Raw genomic sequence first — 15,053 nt, forward strand, 5'->3', positions numbered from 1 at the left:
CTTCTGGCCCACTGTGCGCCCTCTGAGTGCAAGAGAGACAAAGCGATGAAAACGACTCTTGGAATCAGTTTGCTGGATCCCGGGCGGCGGCTCGAGAACACGTGTGAAGAGCGGCGTACGGTAGTGCGGGGCGTGGTGGGGCGGGGCGGGGCGGGGCGGGGCGGGGCGGGGCGGGGCGTGGGAGAGGCTGCTCTGGAACAGGATGGCGCTGGCGCTTCCCCCAGGAACTCCTTCGCGTGAAAATGACGGTAACGTCCCATCCTCTCGCATGCATTGTGAGCCCCTCTACTGGTCCCACCCAGCCGGCGTAACCCAACGGGAACACACAGGCCGCCCGAGTGACTCCGACGAGTCGTTTCATCGCTCTGTCTCTCTCCGGTACCTACAGGACGCAGGACGAGTGCGAGAGAGACAGAGCGATGGCGGTGAGAGAGCCGCTTTGGCGCCTTCGAGCTGGCCGCCCTGCTGCAGCCACGCGCGTGCAAGTCTCCCGGTGCACATTGGGGAGGCGGTCAAAGTCCCGGACGCGTTTTGAGCTCCAGAGTCGCTAAATGGGACTCCAACCGAACGTGTGACCCCACCGATGGATTGCTCTCTGGACAAGAAATCCATTGGTGGGGTCACACGATTAGTTCTAGTCCTGTTTAGCGACTCTGGAGCTCAAAACGCGTCCAGAGTTTTGGCCGCCAGCCCAGTGTTGGCCGCAGGCACCGCGTGCAAGTCGCCGACCAATCAGGCCGCGCCCTTTCGGTGGGAAAACGGGAAAAGCGGCGCTTCCATTGGCTAGCGTGACGGCGAGCCTCATCCTCAAGTCGGTCATGGCGTGCCAGACCAGCCCAGCGGTGTCCGCGCTGTCTCTCTCACTCCCCTGCAGGGGCATGCGCGGCGCCCCGTGAGTGCGACCGAGAGAGAGAGGGGGGGGGCTCCGAAAGCACTGCGAGCCTGCCCATTCAAGCCTCTCCGCCGCGAGGCCCTCGGCGACGAAGCTGACAATGCGACCGCCAGCCGTGCCGTCCGCCGTGGCCTCAGTGGCCTCCATCACGGCCTGCACGGCCTGCACGGCCCGCATGCAGCACTGGGTCACGCCCCGCACGTCCAAGCCAAGCGCAGTGCCGCCACACTAGAAGGCGAAATTTACCACTCAGCACTTTTGTCGGGAAGGGTGTGCCAACCTCAGCCTGTCTACCAAGTTGCCACCTTCTAGTGTGCAGTGGCTATGAAGCTGCTCTGCTTTGTACGGGGACCATCCCGAACACAGCTTTCGTCGCTCTGTCTCTCTCGCACTCTACGGGTCCCTGTTCTGAGTCGGACAACTGGGAGCGTCCCGACGTGTTGCCGTCCAATCAGACGAGGAGGAAAAGGAGGGGGGAGTTCAGCTGCGACCCGTTTCCCACGGCGCCACGCAGGACCTGCAGGGCTGATACAGAGTCGTGCAGACAGACGGACAGACGGACAGACGGACAGACAGACAGACAGACAGACAGAGGGAGCGCCAATGGAACAATGCTGTGGCCCTGACATTGAACCTGGCATCGCGAGGAAAAACTTGTTCTGGGCGGCCCGGGCACGCCGAGGCGCACGCCGCCATGCCGCGGCCCGGGTGGCGAACAGGGAGGCACCGAGGAGGGACTCGGAGGACGCCGCCACCGCACAGTGGGCCAGAAGGACCGGTGCAGGCGCGCCCAGAAGACGCGTTTTGAGCAAGGTTGGCAACCCTGGGGCTTGTCGGGAAATTTTGCCTACTTATGTTGCAGCACTGCCTGCACCCTACACCAGGTTCCAGTTTCGAGACTAGAACCTCGGAGACTGAAGCGCCTGTCAGACTCGGGGTAGGCAACCCGGTCCATAACGCGCTCTGGAGTTCGGCGGAGCGGTCTACCTCGCAGGCGCTCCGGGCGGCCAGATCAGTGGAGGCGGTCAAAATCCCGTTTTGAGCTGCAGAGTCGCTAAATGGGACTCGAACCGAACGTGTGACCCCATCAATGGATTGCTCTCCGAAGGAGGAATCCATTGGTGGGGTCACATGTATGGTTCGGGTCCTGTTTAGCGACTCTGGAGCTCAAAACGCGTCCAGAGTTTTTGCCGCCGGCGCCGGTCCTCTGGCCCACTGTGCACCGGCCGCCATTGCCGCCACCCACATCTCGGCCTACATCGCCGAGGCCGCGCCCCGCCGGCCGGCCGGGCGCCGAGTCCGGCGAAGCGGCGAAGAGAGCACACCGGATGAGCAGGGCCCGCCGCGGCCCCGCCGCCCGACGCCCCGACGCCCCGGCCAGACAAGGAGGCGCCGGACCGGGCCCGCTTACACTGTGTGCACAGCGCACGCCACACAGGTTGGAGAAGAGTTTCCAAATATTTCATTTTGTTAAAAAACACAGGATGAAGCAGGAAGCACACGACCGGGGCTGCCCCGCGCGACGCCCCGGCCCGGCCGAATGGAGGCTTGCCAGGACGGGGGTACAGTGTGCAGTTCGTGCCGCTCCACGGTTGGAGGATTTCAAATTGTTCATTTTGTTTTAAAAAAAGGAGAAAAGGAAAACAGGCTGATGCTTGAAAATGTTCGTGTTTGTTTGTTTGTTTGTTTGTTTGTTTTACTACAAACCTAACTTAGTACTTGCAAGCATGCACTCGTAAAAGTGTGTCCTATGTAAACAGTTTGTAACGGGTTTTTTTTTTGGAGATCGGTTGTTTTTGCTTTGTGTTTTCTTGGCAGTGTACCGTGCTGCTATCGAAGCGGTGCCACCCGCGAGGCCCGCTAGTCGATCCCGACTGCACCATTTGCTGCACACCACCGCCGAGGGTCCGAGCCTCACCTCACCTCACCCCGCCCCGCCCCGCCCCACCCCGCCCCGCCCCACCCCGTCCCGCCCCGCCCCGCCGCGGTCGTGACCGGCGTCGTCTTGGTTGGACACAGACACGGACGGCCAGCTTCGGATTTCGCCATGGCAACGGCCAGCATGCCCAGCATGCCCAGCGGAAGAGAGATTTGCCGTATTCAGAATAAGGGCCTGTGACCCTTTCACCGCGGCGTGGTGTGGCGCGGCGTGGTGGGGCGTGGTGGGGCGTGGCGGGGCGTGGCGGGGCGTGGCGGGGCGGGGCGGGGCGGGGCGGGGCGGGGCGGGGCAGTCGTTCACGGTCACGGCCTTCTGGGCCGCATCTAGCGCATCCAGCGGCCGACAGTCGCCGCCAGAAATGAAAATGGCGGCAACAGTTTACCGTGCTTTCGTCGCGCTGTCTCCATCGCACTTATGGGGCGGTCCGTGCAAGAGAGACCGAGCGACCAAGCGGTCTTGGGAATCACTCTGCGGGCGGGGGCTGGAGCCAGGGAGAGAGGGTTAGGGGCTTGCGCGGGCTTGCGTGGAGCCTGGCGTGCAGGTCTCCTGGACAGGACGACGCGCTGTGGGTTTTCGGCAGAGTAGGAACCTCTCTCCTCCCCCACACACGCACGACACACACACACACACACACACACACACCACACACACACGTGCGGGTCCGGTACGGAACCGGTACGACGGCGCGGCCGGGCGCGGCGTGTTTTGCAGTCTACAGTTAGGATGCGTCTTTGACAAAAAGGAGGAATACAAAAATAAGAATGAAGTGAGGCGGACTTTCACTGTCGATTCGTGTTATGCGTCGCCCCGCCGCCTTTGCCCTTGAAGGACGCTCGGAAAACCAAAGAAATCCGAAGAAAACCCTACCATTTTCTGAACGAGTTCTTGCTGTCGTTGCTTTTTTGTTGCTGTTGCTGTTAATTTTTTAATTTTTCCGCCGAGTCAGAGAATGCAGGGCGGCGGCAGTGTTTTGCAGTGGAGTGGCCCGGCGACGCGGCGCCTGCCCGTCTGCCGCAGGAGGCGCACGATTTCCGAGAGTCGCTCTGTCTCTCTCGCACCAGAAGGGGAACGCACAGTGAGTGCGAGAGAGACAGAGCGACGAGGCGACGGACGACAGTGTGCAGGACTCGCACGGCCCGAGGCGGAGGGCGGAACGGCGGAGCGGCGCACAGTGGGCCAGAAGACCGGCGGAGGCGGACAAAACTCTAGACGCGTTCTGAGCTCCAGAGACGCTAAATGGGACTCGAATCGAACGTGTGACCCCACCAACGGATTGCTCTCGGAACGAGGAATCCATTGGTGGGGTCACACGTTCGGTTCGAGTCCCATTTAGCGACTCTGCAGCTCAAAACGGGATTTTGACCGCCTCCACTGTGCACTGGCCGTCCGGGGCGCCTGCGAGGTATACCGCTCCGCCGAACTCCGGAGCGCGCCGCGGACCGGGTTGCCTACCCCGAGTCTGACAGGCGCTTCAGTCTCCGAGGTTCCACTAGATCGCGACTGTGCTGCCCGGCGCGCTGCCCGATCTGTGTCCCATTCAGTGACTCTTGGGCTCAAAACGCGTCCGGGATTTTGACCGCCTCCACCAGTCTTCTGGCACACTGTGCGCCGTATCCTGAGAATACTACGGGGTTATCAGGTCACAGCGCGGGTTTAAGTGGATTGTGAACGTAATTAACCCGTATCGTATCGCCGTGTCGCCAGACACATCCATCAAGCCTTGCCGTGCCGTGCCGTGCCGGACAACGGGGCAACCGAGGGAGGGGAGGGGGGGAATCCGAAAGCGTCGCCACTTGTTGCGGCCGATGCTCATTTTTCAGCGCGACGATGAGAGCGATTTCGGGTGGAAACGCCACCGGCGACGGGCTGCCTCCGATCTGCAGCGCTTTCGTCGCTCTGTCTCTCTCGCACTCACGGGGCACGCCGCAGCGGCGCGAGAGAGACAGAGCGACGCGAGGCGCCGTCATTTGGAAGCAGCAGGCCGGCGCCTCTTCACCGCAGCAGACCGATTCCGAGAGTCGCTCTGTCTCTCTCGCACCTACGGGGGAAGCCTATGAGTGCGAGAGAGACAGAGCGCCGAAAGCGACTCTCGGAATCAGTCTGCGGGCAGCACCCTCTGCCCTGCGATCCGTGAAGGTGAACATCCTAACTGCAGCGCCATGTATTTAGAGCGTGACGTAGCCGCACAGTGGACCAGAAGGCCGGTGGAGGCGGCCAAAACTCTGGTCGCGTTTTGAGCTCCAGAGTCGCTAAATGGGAATCGAACCGAACGTGTGACCCCAATAATGGATTGCTCTCCGAACGACGAATCCATTGGTGGGGTGATACGTTCGGTTCGAGTCCCATTTAGCGACTCTGGAGCTCAAAACGCGTCTAGAGTTTTGGCCGCCTCCGCTGGTCTTCTGGCCCACTGGTCGAGAGCAAATCGCAGTGTAGCGCCGGCCAAATACCGCGGCCACGATTCGCGGCTCCGACCTGCACAGCCTGCACACCGATTCCGAGAGTCGTTTTCGTCGCGCTGTCTCTCTCGCTCCGGTACGGAACACCCCATGAGTGCGAGAGAGACAGAGCGACGAACGCGACCCTCGGAATCAGTCTGTTGAACTAATCAGAGCTCGTCCTGTTTACAGCGAGCCAGGGAGCGTAATGGTGCCAGACCAATCGTGGAAACTGCCTTCGAAAAAAAAGGAAAATAGCACGGAGCCCAAATTGAGGATGTTAAAAAAAACAGCAACGCTCCGCGGAGCTTCATCAACAGAACCATAGGACACCGGTCCACAGCGATGGAGAACAGTGGCTCAGTTCACGGGTTCGAATCCCGTCGGTTCGTCGTCGAGCAGTGCGCATGAAGTCCCGCGTCCACCTCATTGAATTCCTCTTACGTGTTCGGAGGACTCAATTTTACAAAAGAGGACAGCCAAGTCTCAAAATCAGCTTTCTGCAAGGGGCAACCGCTTTCCATGTTTTGGGACTCAAGAGAAGAGATTTTGTCGAAACTCACAAGATTTCGTCCAATTTTACGCCTAATATCTGCTTGCCATTTGTCTTTTTGGGGAAAGATTTCGGATTTCCAGAGATTTCGAACGCTCTAGGGCACACAGGATTTTTCGAGTGGGTGCCCCCTCGACTTTTTGGCATGTTATTTTACGTTCGCACGGCAGACAGCAAGGGGCAAGCAACTTTGAAAATTTTGAACACCGTTATTTCAAATTCAAGTTTGTCACCGCTCAAACTGGCCTCGCGCGCGGACGAGGTTCCGCGAGTCGCCGCGAGATGGCGCTGCGCGCGCCGAGCCGCCGCACGCTCGCGCAGGCGACCTAGGTTAGCGTTGTAACTAGTTGGTAAGAAATTTTTCTCTCTTTGCGTACCCTCCGCGGCGACATCGGAATCTAGAAAATTTCATCACGGGTGGCGACCGTGCCGACGGTCACGCGGTCACACGTTAGTCCAAGTCTTCGCGTTTAATCGGCGTTATTTCAATGAAATTCGAACGTAATTTCACGTAGGGAAAACGGGCACTAAAATTCAAGTTGTGTCCCCCTTGGCAAAAAAAAAAAAAAATAGACCTAGCCGGGAGTCGAACCCGCCGCAGCAGCGCAGCACACTTGACTTACCCGCGGTGATGCAGAGCACGAGGCACTTGATGAGCGCGGACCGAGCCATGGCCGCGTCTTCATATCGGCGCACTCATTTTGCCACACCGACACACTCACACACACGCACACGCGTGCTCACACACACACGCGCGCGCAGGCCGACGGCAGTGAGGAGTCCTGGGAGTCAGCGCCCCGTCTTCGCCCCGCCCTCCCTGCGCCACCTAGTGCCAGGGCCTGCGCCAGGGCCTGGGCCCTGCGGGGGGCAGGGGCCCCGCGGGGGGAGGGGGAGCGGTGCGGCCCGTGGGGCCGGGGCATTCCCCGTGGCGTCGTCTCGCAGTCTCGTTCGGGGCTGTGGGCAGACAGGAACAACGGATGTTCAGTGAAGGACCGACGTTTCGCAGTGCAGCGGGTCTAAAGGGTCACAGTGCCCACCCAGGGAGGGGCGTGGCCGGGAATTGCCTTCAGAGGGGGTCATTTCGCACTTTTTGCCTACTTTCGGGCTGATTACACTGTGGGTCGCCTCTGGGTTGCCTATGCAGGCCCCACAGGGGGTCATGACCTGTGTGACAATGCCCCCCCCCTTTCCTCCACCGGTACGCGCTCGTGCGCCCACCCGGCCCAACAGTCACCATGCAGTCACCCCTACGGTCATTTCCGTCGGTGCTCCCGTACACTGAAAAACCAAACGGCGTGAAAGACTGTTCATTCCCTGAAGGGCGTAGTTCTTCGCCTTTGTTTTACCAGTGGGGTCACTTGGGTGACCATCTGACAGAACAACGTGTCTTCATAGGGGATCCCATGGTAAAAGCGCTGTTATGTACGAATGCCACACATTTTCCCCGTGTCTCGGTTCTTCTTCCTCTGGAAGAAGTGGATCGCCACACTGCAATGCGGGATAATTAGAGCGCCGAGGAAGCCAAGTCACACACCGCACCGCGCCGCGTAGCACCGCACAGCGCCGCACCGGGCCTCAGTTCCTTCCGGCTCATTATGTTACGTAATTTAAGGACAACCGGAATGAGTGGCAGTGTGCCGCACCGTGTCGTGAGGCGGGCCGCGCGGCGCGTGCGGCCTGTCTGGGCCTGTCCCGCCGTCTGCGAACCGACTCGTCGCTCTGTCTCTCTCGCACTCACGGGGCGTCCCGCACGGGTGCGAGAGAGACAGAGCGACCAAAATGTCTCTCGGAATCGGTCTCCTGGCCGCGGACTGGCTCCTCATGACAGGTCCTGCTGCATATCCGGGGAGCGAGTGAGACAGACGCACAGTGACTCCACGGAACTCGGATAAAGGAAGTCCCTGGTGTGCCCGGCTGCCGCTGCACAGTGGGCCAGAAGACCGGTGGAGGCGGCAAAAGCTCTAGACGCGTTTTGAGCTCCAGAGTCGCTAAACAGGCCTCGAGCCGACCGTGTGACCCCACCAATGGATTCCTCGTTCGGAGAGCTATCTATTGGTGGGGTCACACGGTCGGTTCGAGCCCATTTGGTGACTCTGGAGCTCAAAACGCGTCTAGAATTTTTGCCGCCTGCACCGGTCTTCTGGCCCACTGTGGCTGCGCCGGACGAGGTCCCGGGGGAACTGGTCCAGACTCCAGACTTCCCCATCGGCTGATCGATTCCGTTTTATCCCCCGATTGGCTCGACTCGGCGTGCTTCGCGGTTCGTTCGCGGTGCTTCGGCCGCACAGTGGGCCAGAAGACTGGTGGAGGCGGACAAAACTCTACACACGTTTTGAGCTCCAGAGTCGCTAAACTGGACTCGAACCGAACGTGTGACACCACCAATGGATTGCTCTCCGAACGAGGAATCCACTGGTGGGGTCACACGGTCGCTTCGAGTCCTGTTTAGGGACTCTGGAGTTCGAAACGCGTCCAGGGTTTTGGCCACCTTCACCGGTCTTCCGGCCCACTGTGGGGCGGCCGGCGGTTCCTGGTCGCGTAAACGGCCGCGATAAGGGCTAAAGTCGCTCTATCGCTCTGTCTCTCTCGCACTCGTGCAGACTGGTGCGGAACGCCCCTTGAGTGCGAGAGAGACAGAGCGTAGAAACGAGGCGGGGACTCGGAAACGTTCGGCCGGGCTTGTTCGAACCCCGCGGTAAAAGCTCCAACCCGATCCCGGCCCTCGCTCAACGCACCGACGAGTATCAGCATAAGCAGGCGTGGCCGAGGGCGTAGAGTCGTTGACCTGCGATGCTGTAGACCCGAGTTCGATTCCCCCTTCAGTCTAAATATATTTTTTACTCAGACCCATTTAGTGTGTACACACCGTGAAAATTTGTTGTCACTTTATGACAAAAAACGAGGATGATATTTTCATCACTTTCAAATGATGACAACCTCATCACAAATTGATGACATTTTCATCAAAGCTCCTAAACTTCTTGCATGGGCGTGACAACAATGTCATCAGCTGGTCTGATGACATAAGGAAAATTAGCCTTGAAATTGTCATCAAGTGACGACTCAAATTTTGACAGTGCAGTGACCCTCCTCCTGATTTTCTTCACCTCCGGCAGCGGCGCAGCTTCGCTGCGCTTGGATCCACCCCCGAGTTTTCTTTTGTTCCCGATTTTTTTACCCCCAGCGATGCTCGCGGGGTATTCGAACCAGCATTGCGACACCGTCGCGGCGTCGCGGCAAGAAGCTAACAATGGTCACCTCCACTGTTAAAGCGTGTGTTGGCTCGGTGGCACCGTGGCGCAACAGTCGGCAGTCCGTTGCGACGCGGCTTTCCAAAACGACACGGCGCGTCTCGCGTCTGGAAGCCTGTGTCATTGTTGGCGGCATTTAGAGTGTCGTGGCGAGAAGGCTGCCTGTGTCTAGGGGGTGCAGGCACGGATCCAAAAACGGGGGGGGGGGGGGGGGGCAGGTGGACAATGGACCCGAATGGACCTCCCTTGACCGCCTTGGCCCCTAGATAGCCGAAGCCACTCTCAGCCCCTGGAAGTGCGCAAAACGTGCTGCTTTGTCCCCCCCCCCTCGGCACGGGCTCTGGATCCGCCACTGAGGAGGGGGCGGTATCCCCCAAGGCCGGTTCGAAAAGAGTACAGCAGACTGGTTCCGAGAGTCGTTTTCGTCGCTCTGTCTCTCTCGCACTCAAGGGGCGCTCCGCACGGGTGCGAGAGAGACAGAGCGATCCCTCGGTGTCAGGCAGCAGCATGTCTGCGACGTGTTTCACCTGGGGCCGTACCTTCTTTTGCCAATCGACCGGTGCTGTTGTTTATCCTAAGCTCTTCAGACACACACACACACACACACACACACACTCACACACACGCGCGCGCGCACTGGGCTGTCGCTTTCCGTCGCGTGCCACCCGATCGGACCAGATCCAGCCGCCAGCACCGCCGGCCGCCCGTTCAGCTCTCACTCTCACACTCACTCTCTCGCGGCTCGGCTCGGCTCGGCCCGGCTGGCGCGGCTGCTCGGCTCGGCTCGACTCGGCGTGGTCGGGGCGTCGCGAGTTCCGTTCGCGGCGGCGGCTACCATCTGACTGGGGCCCTTCGCCAGTCCGGTCCGGCCGGAGCCATGCGGAGCGCGGAGCCACGCGGAGCCCCCCCTGGGGTACCCCGGGCCGGGCCCCGGGGCTTGCCCGCCTCGCGGGCCTCACCCCTCCACGGCCCTGGAGGGGGCACGGGGCGCCAGGTGGGCCGACACCAACCCCTTTCCCTTGACAGAATGCACCGAACTGCCCATTTCACTGTGAAATTTTTGGTTGTCAAGGCCTATTTTCCTTTTCCAAGTGATGAAAATGTCGTCCACGAGTTTGCCATTAAGTGGCAACAAATTTTTACAATGTTTTTTTTTTTTTGCGCTGCGTATACAGTTTGAAAATTTTGGCTCTCTCTTGATGACAATTCAAATGATAATATCCCCAGCAAGAATGTTATCAAAACAATTATTGATGACCTGATTCTCTGTCACGCCCATGCGATAAGTGCAGGAGCTTTTTTTACGAAAATGTCGGCAAATATGCTGACAGACGAGTGACTAGTCCGAACGGAGAGCGACACAGCCCCCGCGGAGAGAACGGCAGCTACGCACAGTGGGCCAGAAGACCGGTGGAGGCGGCCAAAACTCCAGACGCGTTTTGAGCTCCAGAGTCGCTAAATGGGACTCGAACCGGCCGTGTAACCCCACCTATGGATTGCTCTCCGAACGAGGAATCCATTGGTGGGGTCACACGTTCAGTTCGAGGCCTGTTTAGCGACTCTGGAGCTCAAAACGCGTCTAGAGTTTTGGCCGCCTCCACCGGTCTTCTGGCCCACTGTGCGCGTCCAAAACGTATTCGGGCAGTGACATCACAAGTACCATCTCTCATTTTCACGGATTGGATGGCTGACAAGGTAAAGGCGTCGGCGAACAACTGGACTGCTCGGAGCGTGCGCCGCGTACGTAGGCAACCCATCGTCCACCCTGCCTCAGCCCGGCGCCGTGAGGGTGGGCCGCCCATCCTGCCCCTGGCAGATGGTTGGCAGATGGGAGGCCTACCCTGACGGGGCCTGTTCGTCGTCGCTGTCCGTTCCGTTCTTAGTTGAAGCCGTCCCACGTTTGACACCGGACATGCTTTGTGGATGACCCCTTTTGCTATTTCTATCTATTTTGGGACTGCACTGATAATAGCAATATACATGCATGTAGCAATCATCCTTATCAGGCATATTACGGTATTTTTAATCCCGTTTTGAAGGCATGAATTTTTAAGTGAAGAGAATTAAACACGATGACAAGGACATTTTTAAAAATTCTCTATTTATTTGACAGATTGTAACTGTACAGATACTTCTCAGACAACAGCAGTCAACATATTTCGTTGAATCAGCAATAGTGTTTGACACAAATGGAATGAAACCACATAATCATTTCTGTCTATGAAAAGTCAAGCAAAACCATCAGTCTAAATCCAACTTACTGCATATAAGACATTCCTATTGCATTGCTGTTTCTGAAAACATCAAGGTATAGACTTGTAAAATTTATAAAGGTGGAACATGAGGCAGGTTGACCATTCAGTTTCATCAAAAATAGACATTGACAAGGATACCTAGGCCATCTTTTCAACTGAAAAGTCGAATGGGTTCCCTACCTTCCCGGCTGGTCAGTCTACCAACCATGGGCATTCGAATTAGTACATAGTTCATTGCAGCTTGGTTGCAGTTTGTTCCATTTAATAATAAAACATTGTGACTCATGCCATTTACAAATAAAGACCTAATTTCTTTTTTTTGAAAGAGCTCAACTTAAACTAAATCAGTTGCACAATATCGCATATTTTAAAACTACCATTTTAAAGAAATATTTAGTAGTTGAACATTGTAACTAACATTAACTATTTGAAAGAAAAAAAAATCTTGTAAAAAAGACTGTCTTAATTATCATTTAGTTGTCTGAAAAGATTCACATTGTCTGACACCTAATATTAGCTTTATCATGTAAAAAGACACACATCACAGTTTACAGATAACAAAGGACCCACAAAGTCTGAAGTGCACCCTTCTCCCCACCCATGCCAGGCCAGGCCAGACAGGGCCAGGGCTTAAAATGTAAAGTATCGTGAGAGAGCCATTGTAGTTATTCTTAATCTGTACTTTCAGTTCGAAGTAAAATTGCTGCCACCTGCTTCAATACTACTTGAAAAATATATAGGAAGAGCATATTCTCACAAATCACAAAATGACGCAATTATTTCACAGCCTCATGCCTAAGTTTTCAAATATTTGTCAACAATGGTTGAGAGGAACCACTCTTCAGTAAACTTCAGATGGTCTCCATCTATTGCCAGGCGATGCAAGCGTCCACTTGTATCCAGACGCTTGAGGCCAATCCAATCCTACAAATGAAAATAAAAAGATGCTTACAATAAACGAAATTTCAAAATGCTGTACTTTCATAAAAAGTCACTCATGAACATGCGTACCTCTTTATAAATAGCACTCTCCTCTAATGGTTGAATCTCTACTGCTTGACCAGGAGCATAAAATTCAAACCACTCAGAGGCTACAGGTAGAACCATTGAATCGTTGTTGAAGCGCACCAGTACAAGTTTCTCCAGCTGAGCAAGATTAGTAGCGTAACTGGTGTTCCGTGGGAGGCGCTCATTGTTTATGTCTGCCAAGAACAAACTATGTTCCCGATACTGATCCAAAAATCTAGGATCATGCCAGTACTGTGCTTGAACCAAACCCTTCTGCACCCATCTAAATGGCAAGAAAAAATTATTTTGTCTTATTATTTATTTTAAAAAATTATTACTTTTTATGATACATTGCATGATTCTGCCATCCTGTCATTCAGCACATCAGTAAATAAGGAAAAAAAAAGGTTATTAGAACCCAAGTACAGCAAAAATTTTAACAGCGGGCACTGCACTAAATTTCATACCAGAATATTGTAGAGTAACAGAGGATAATGCTCAGACATTCCTAGACTATTAGATTATTCGATAGCACACCCACAAGAAATTACAAATAAGCAACTTACTTCAAGTACGCTCCTTGAGTGAGTATTCTCCGCACATAATCACACCAAGAGTGTTCTGGGTAGAAACAGTGAGGCAGCCCGTACACACCTTGATGTTGACCTCCTAGGGAGACAAGGACACGCATTTTGGGAGATGGGCATCGCTGAGCAACAGCTCGCCTATGTGACAGCAGAAAGGCATTTGTGACCATCATAAAAAACATTGTCACTCACACGGAGCACAAAATAATACATGACTGACTTACAAAAATTGAGATCCTTGAGAAAACCCTATGGCATGATATCCATTTTTCAATTTGTCATCATCTGCTATCAACCTGCATGCTTCTTCAACTTGAGTGTTAACGTCCAGGAAGAACCCATTTACTGTGTCCTGCAATTATTATGTTTGGTCATGTAATCAATTATGATTTTGAGTAGACATTTTTAAAGGCCCATACCAATATATTTGATCTTTACCTCAACGAAAGATTCACCAATCCGAAGTGATTTTACATACACATTATCAATGTGTGCCTCGAGTAAGGATGTGATAGTGCCAAGACTTAGAGGATTGCAGCAGCTGTCTCCTGTATGACCAAAATAACACATTTAATGTTTATTACAGTAACTGTCCAAACTAAAAGTAGCTTCTTTTGGCTTTAGTAAACGTTGTCATGGCCTTGGCTTCAACAGTAAAATGTGATAGGAAGGTAAGAGAAGTCTCAGGACAAGGCTAATAGCGTCACATTTTAACTAATACCTAATTTATAACACAAATTTGTATTTAAAAATTACTAACCCATTCCATGCCAGAGTACGATTGGGACTTGACTACCCGTTTCGCAAAAAACTCCAGTCGGCAGATATGATTGGAGAAGAAGAACTTGGAGAAAAACCCCAAGACGAGCAAAAGGCATGATTCAGTACTTTCAGTCAATCTCTTTCCATGAAGCAAGACGAAAAGATTGCGGCTTGTCGGCGGCAAAGCCTGGAATGTTTTTGTTGTGCTGGCGCATTATGTTGTCGTCTGCCCGTCTGCCGTGGCGATCGTGTTTTGTTCTACAGCTGATGTCACTCGGCCAGGGTAGGAAACCAACGAAAGATAATTATATTTCACGTTTCTTTGGTAAATTGTTTATTGCGATACGTACTTAAAAAAAAACTATTCAACACACTATTTTATTTAACAAATTCATCGTGGAAACAACTCCTTAAATTACTTCAAATTAGTCTTAAATACTGTCACAGCTTCACAGTTGGCAGTGCTGAATCCCACTGGAAGGACGCGCGCAGGCGCCAAAAGTTGAATCCAGTCGGCGATCCGACCCGGCGCATTTGCGCACTCAATTTCAATACGTAGCACCAACATTCACTAAAATATCAAAAAATAGACTTGAGTCGAAAGTTACATTATACACTAGAAAAAATAGATCACGTTCCAGGGTCACAAAGTCTGACGAATCAAAACTAGAGTGCTTTTGTCCTAGTCAATAGTGGTCTGTATGGTCTCAATACTGGAAAGGAAGTCAATCACTAGTCCATAAGCCAACAAACTAGATAACAATCAATGGAAAAAAATATACTACAGTTCAGACAGACATTTTTTTCCTGTCAAATTGGTGTTCTTGTGGCACAAAGAGGGCTACCTATGGTAATCTTACAAATAACACAGCCTTGGGTGCCTGTCAGAAAAGCTCAAATTCAATCAGGTCCCTTTGCACTTTTCAGGACGAAATGAATTTCCCTTATTACATTCAAAATCCTTAAAGGCTCGAAGACAATTCTTTTCAACTCATTCCGATTAAACTTTTACATGATCTAAAAGTCGACAGTTTGCTTAGCGCATGATCCTCTGTTCAGTTGTGCATTGGAATGTCTATACATTTCAGTCCTGACATTTCATGTTTTTCAAACACATATCAAAAAAAATCATTTAAAAAAAATACAAAAACAAAAGACAATGACTTTGATAAATACACAATCTTGGGCTTATGACTGGTCCTTTCGTCTCATTCTCGGTGACTAAAGTATCACATAAACTGACTTCCCACCCGTTCAAATCGAACCGAACCAAGTAAAAACGTTCGTTAGCAGATCGTGTTCGAAGTCGCTAAGGCGTAAAGGCTGCCGTGGGTCAGCCGGCGCGGCGTTCCGAGCGCGTAGTGGAGG

At 53.9% G+C, this 15,053-nt stretch overlaps 2 protein-coding genes across 2 annotated transcripts in view; both read right to left on the reverse strand.

The window, feature by feature from the left end:
- LOC117645041 overlaps positions 1–6,609 on the reverse strand; it is a 30,278-nt gene extending 23,669 nt beyond the window's left edge. The window contains exon 1 of the mRNA XM_034384929.1: positions 6,446–6,609. Coding sequence (XP_034240820.1) covers positions 6,446–6,494 — 49 coding nt within the window. The 5' untranslated portion in view covers positions 6,495–6,609. The remainder of the gene's footprint in view (positions 1–6,445) is intronic.
- Positions 6,610–11,153: 4,544 nt separating this feature from the next.
- LOC117644542 (palmitoyl-protein thioesterase 1-like) lies at positions 11,154–13,953 on the reverse strand. The gene is made up of 6 exons (XM_034384091.1): positions 13,684–13,953; positions 13,362–13,471; positions 13,148–13,275; positions 12,903–13,061; positions 12,340–12,619; positions 11,154–12,252 (listed from the first exon to the last, which is right to left on the reverse strand). The coding sequence occupies exons 1-6, from the start codon at positions 13,799–13,801 to the stop codon at positions 12,124–12,126; spliced, it is 924 nt and encodes a 307-aa protein (XP_034239982.1). The 5' UTR covers positions 13,802–13,953; the 3' UTR covers positions 11,154–12,123.
- Between the last annotated feature and the right edge of the window lie 1,100 nt (positions 13,954–15,053).

Source organism: Thrips palmi, unplaced genomic scaffold (assembly GCF_012932325.1).
Source record: "Thrips palmi isolate BJ-2018 unplaced genomic scaffold, TpBJ-2018v1 HiC_scaffold_18, whole genome shotgun sequence".
Lineage (NCBI taxonomy): Eukaryota > Metazoa > Arthropoda > Insecta > Thysanoptera > Thripidae > Thrips > Thrips palmi.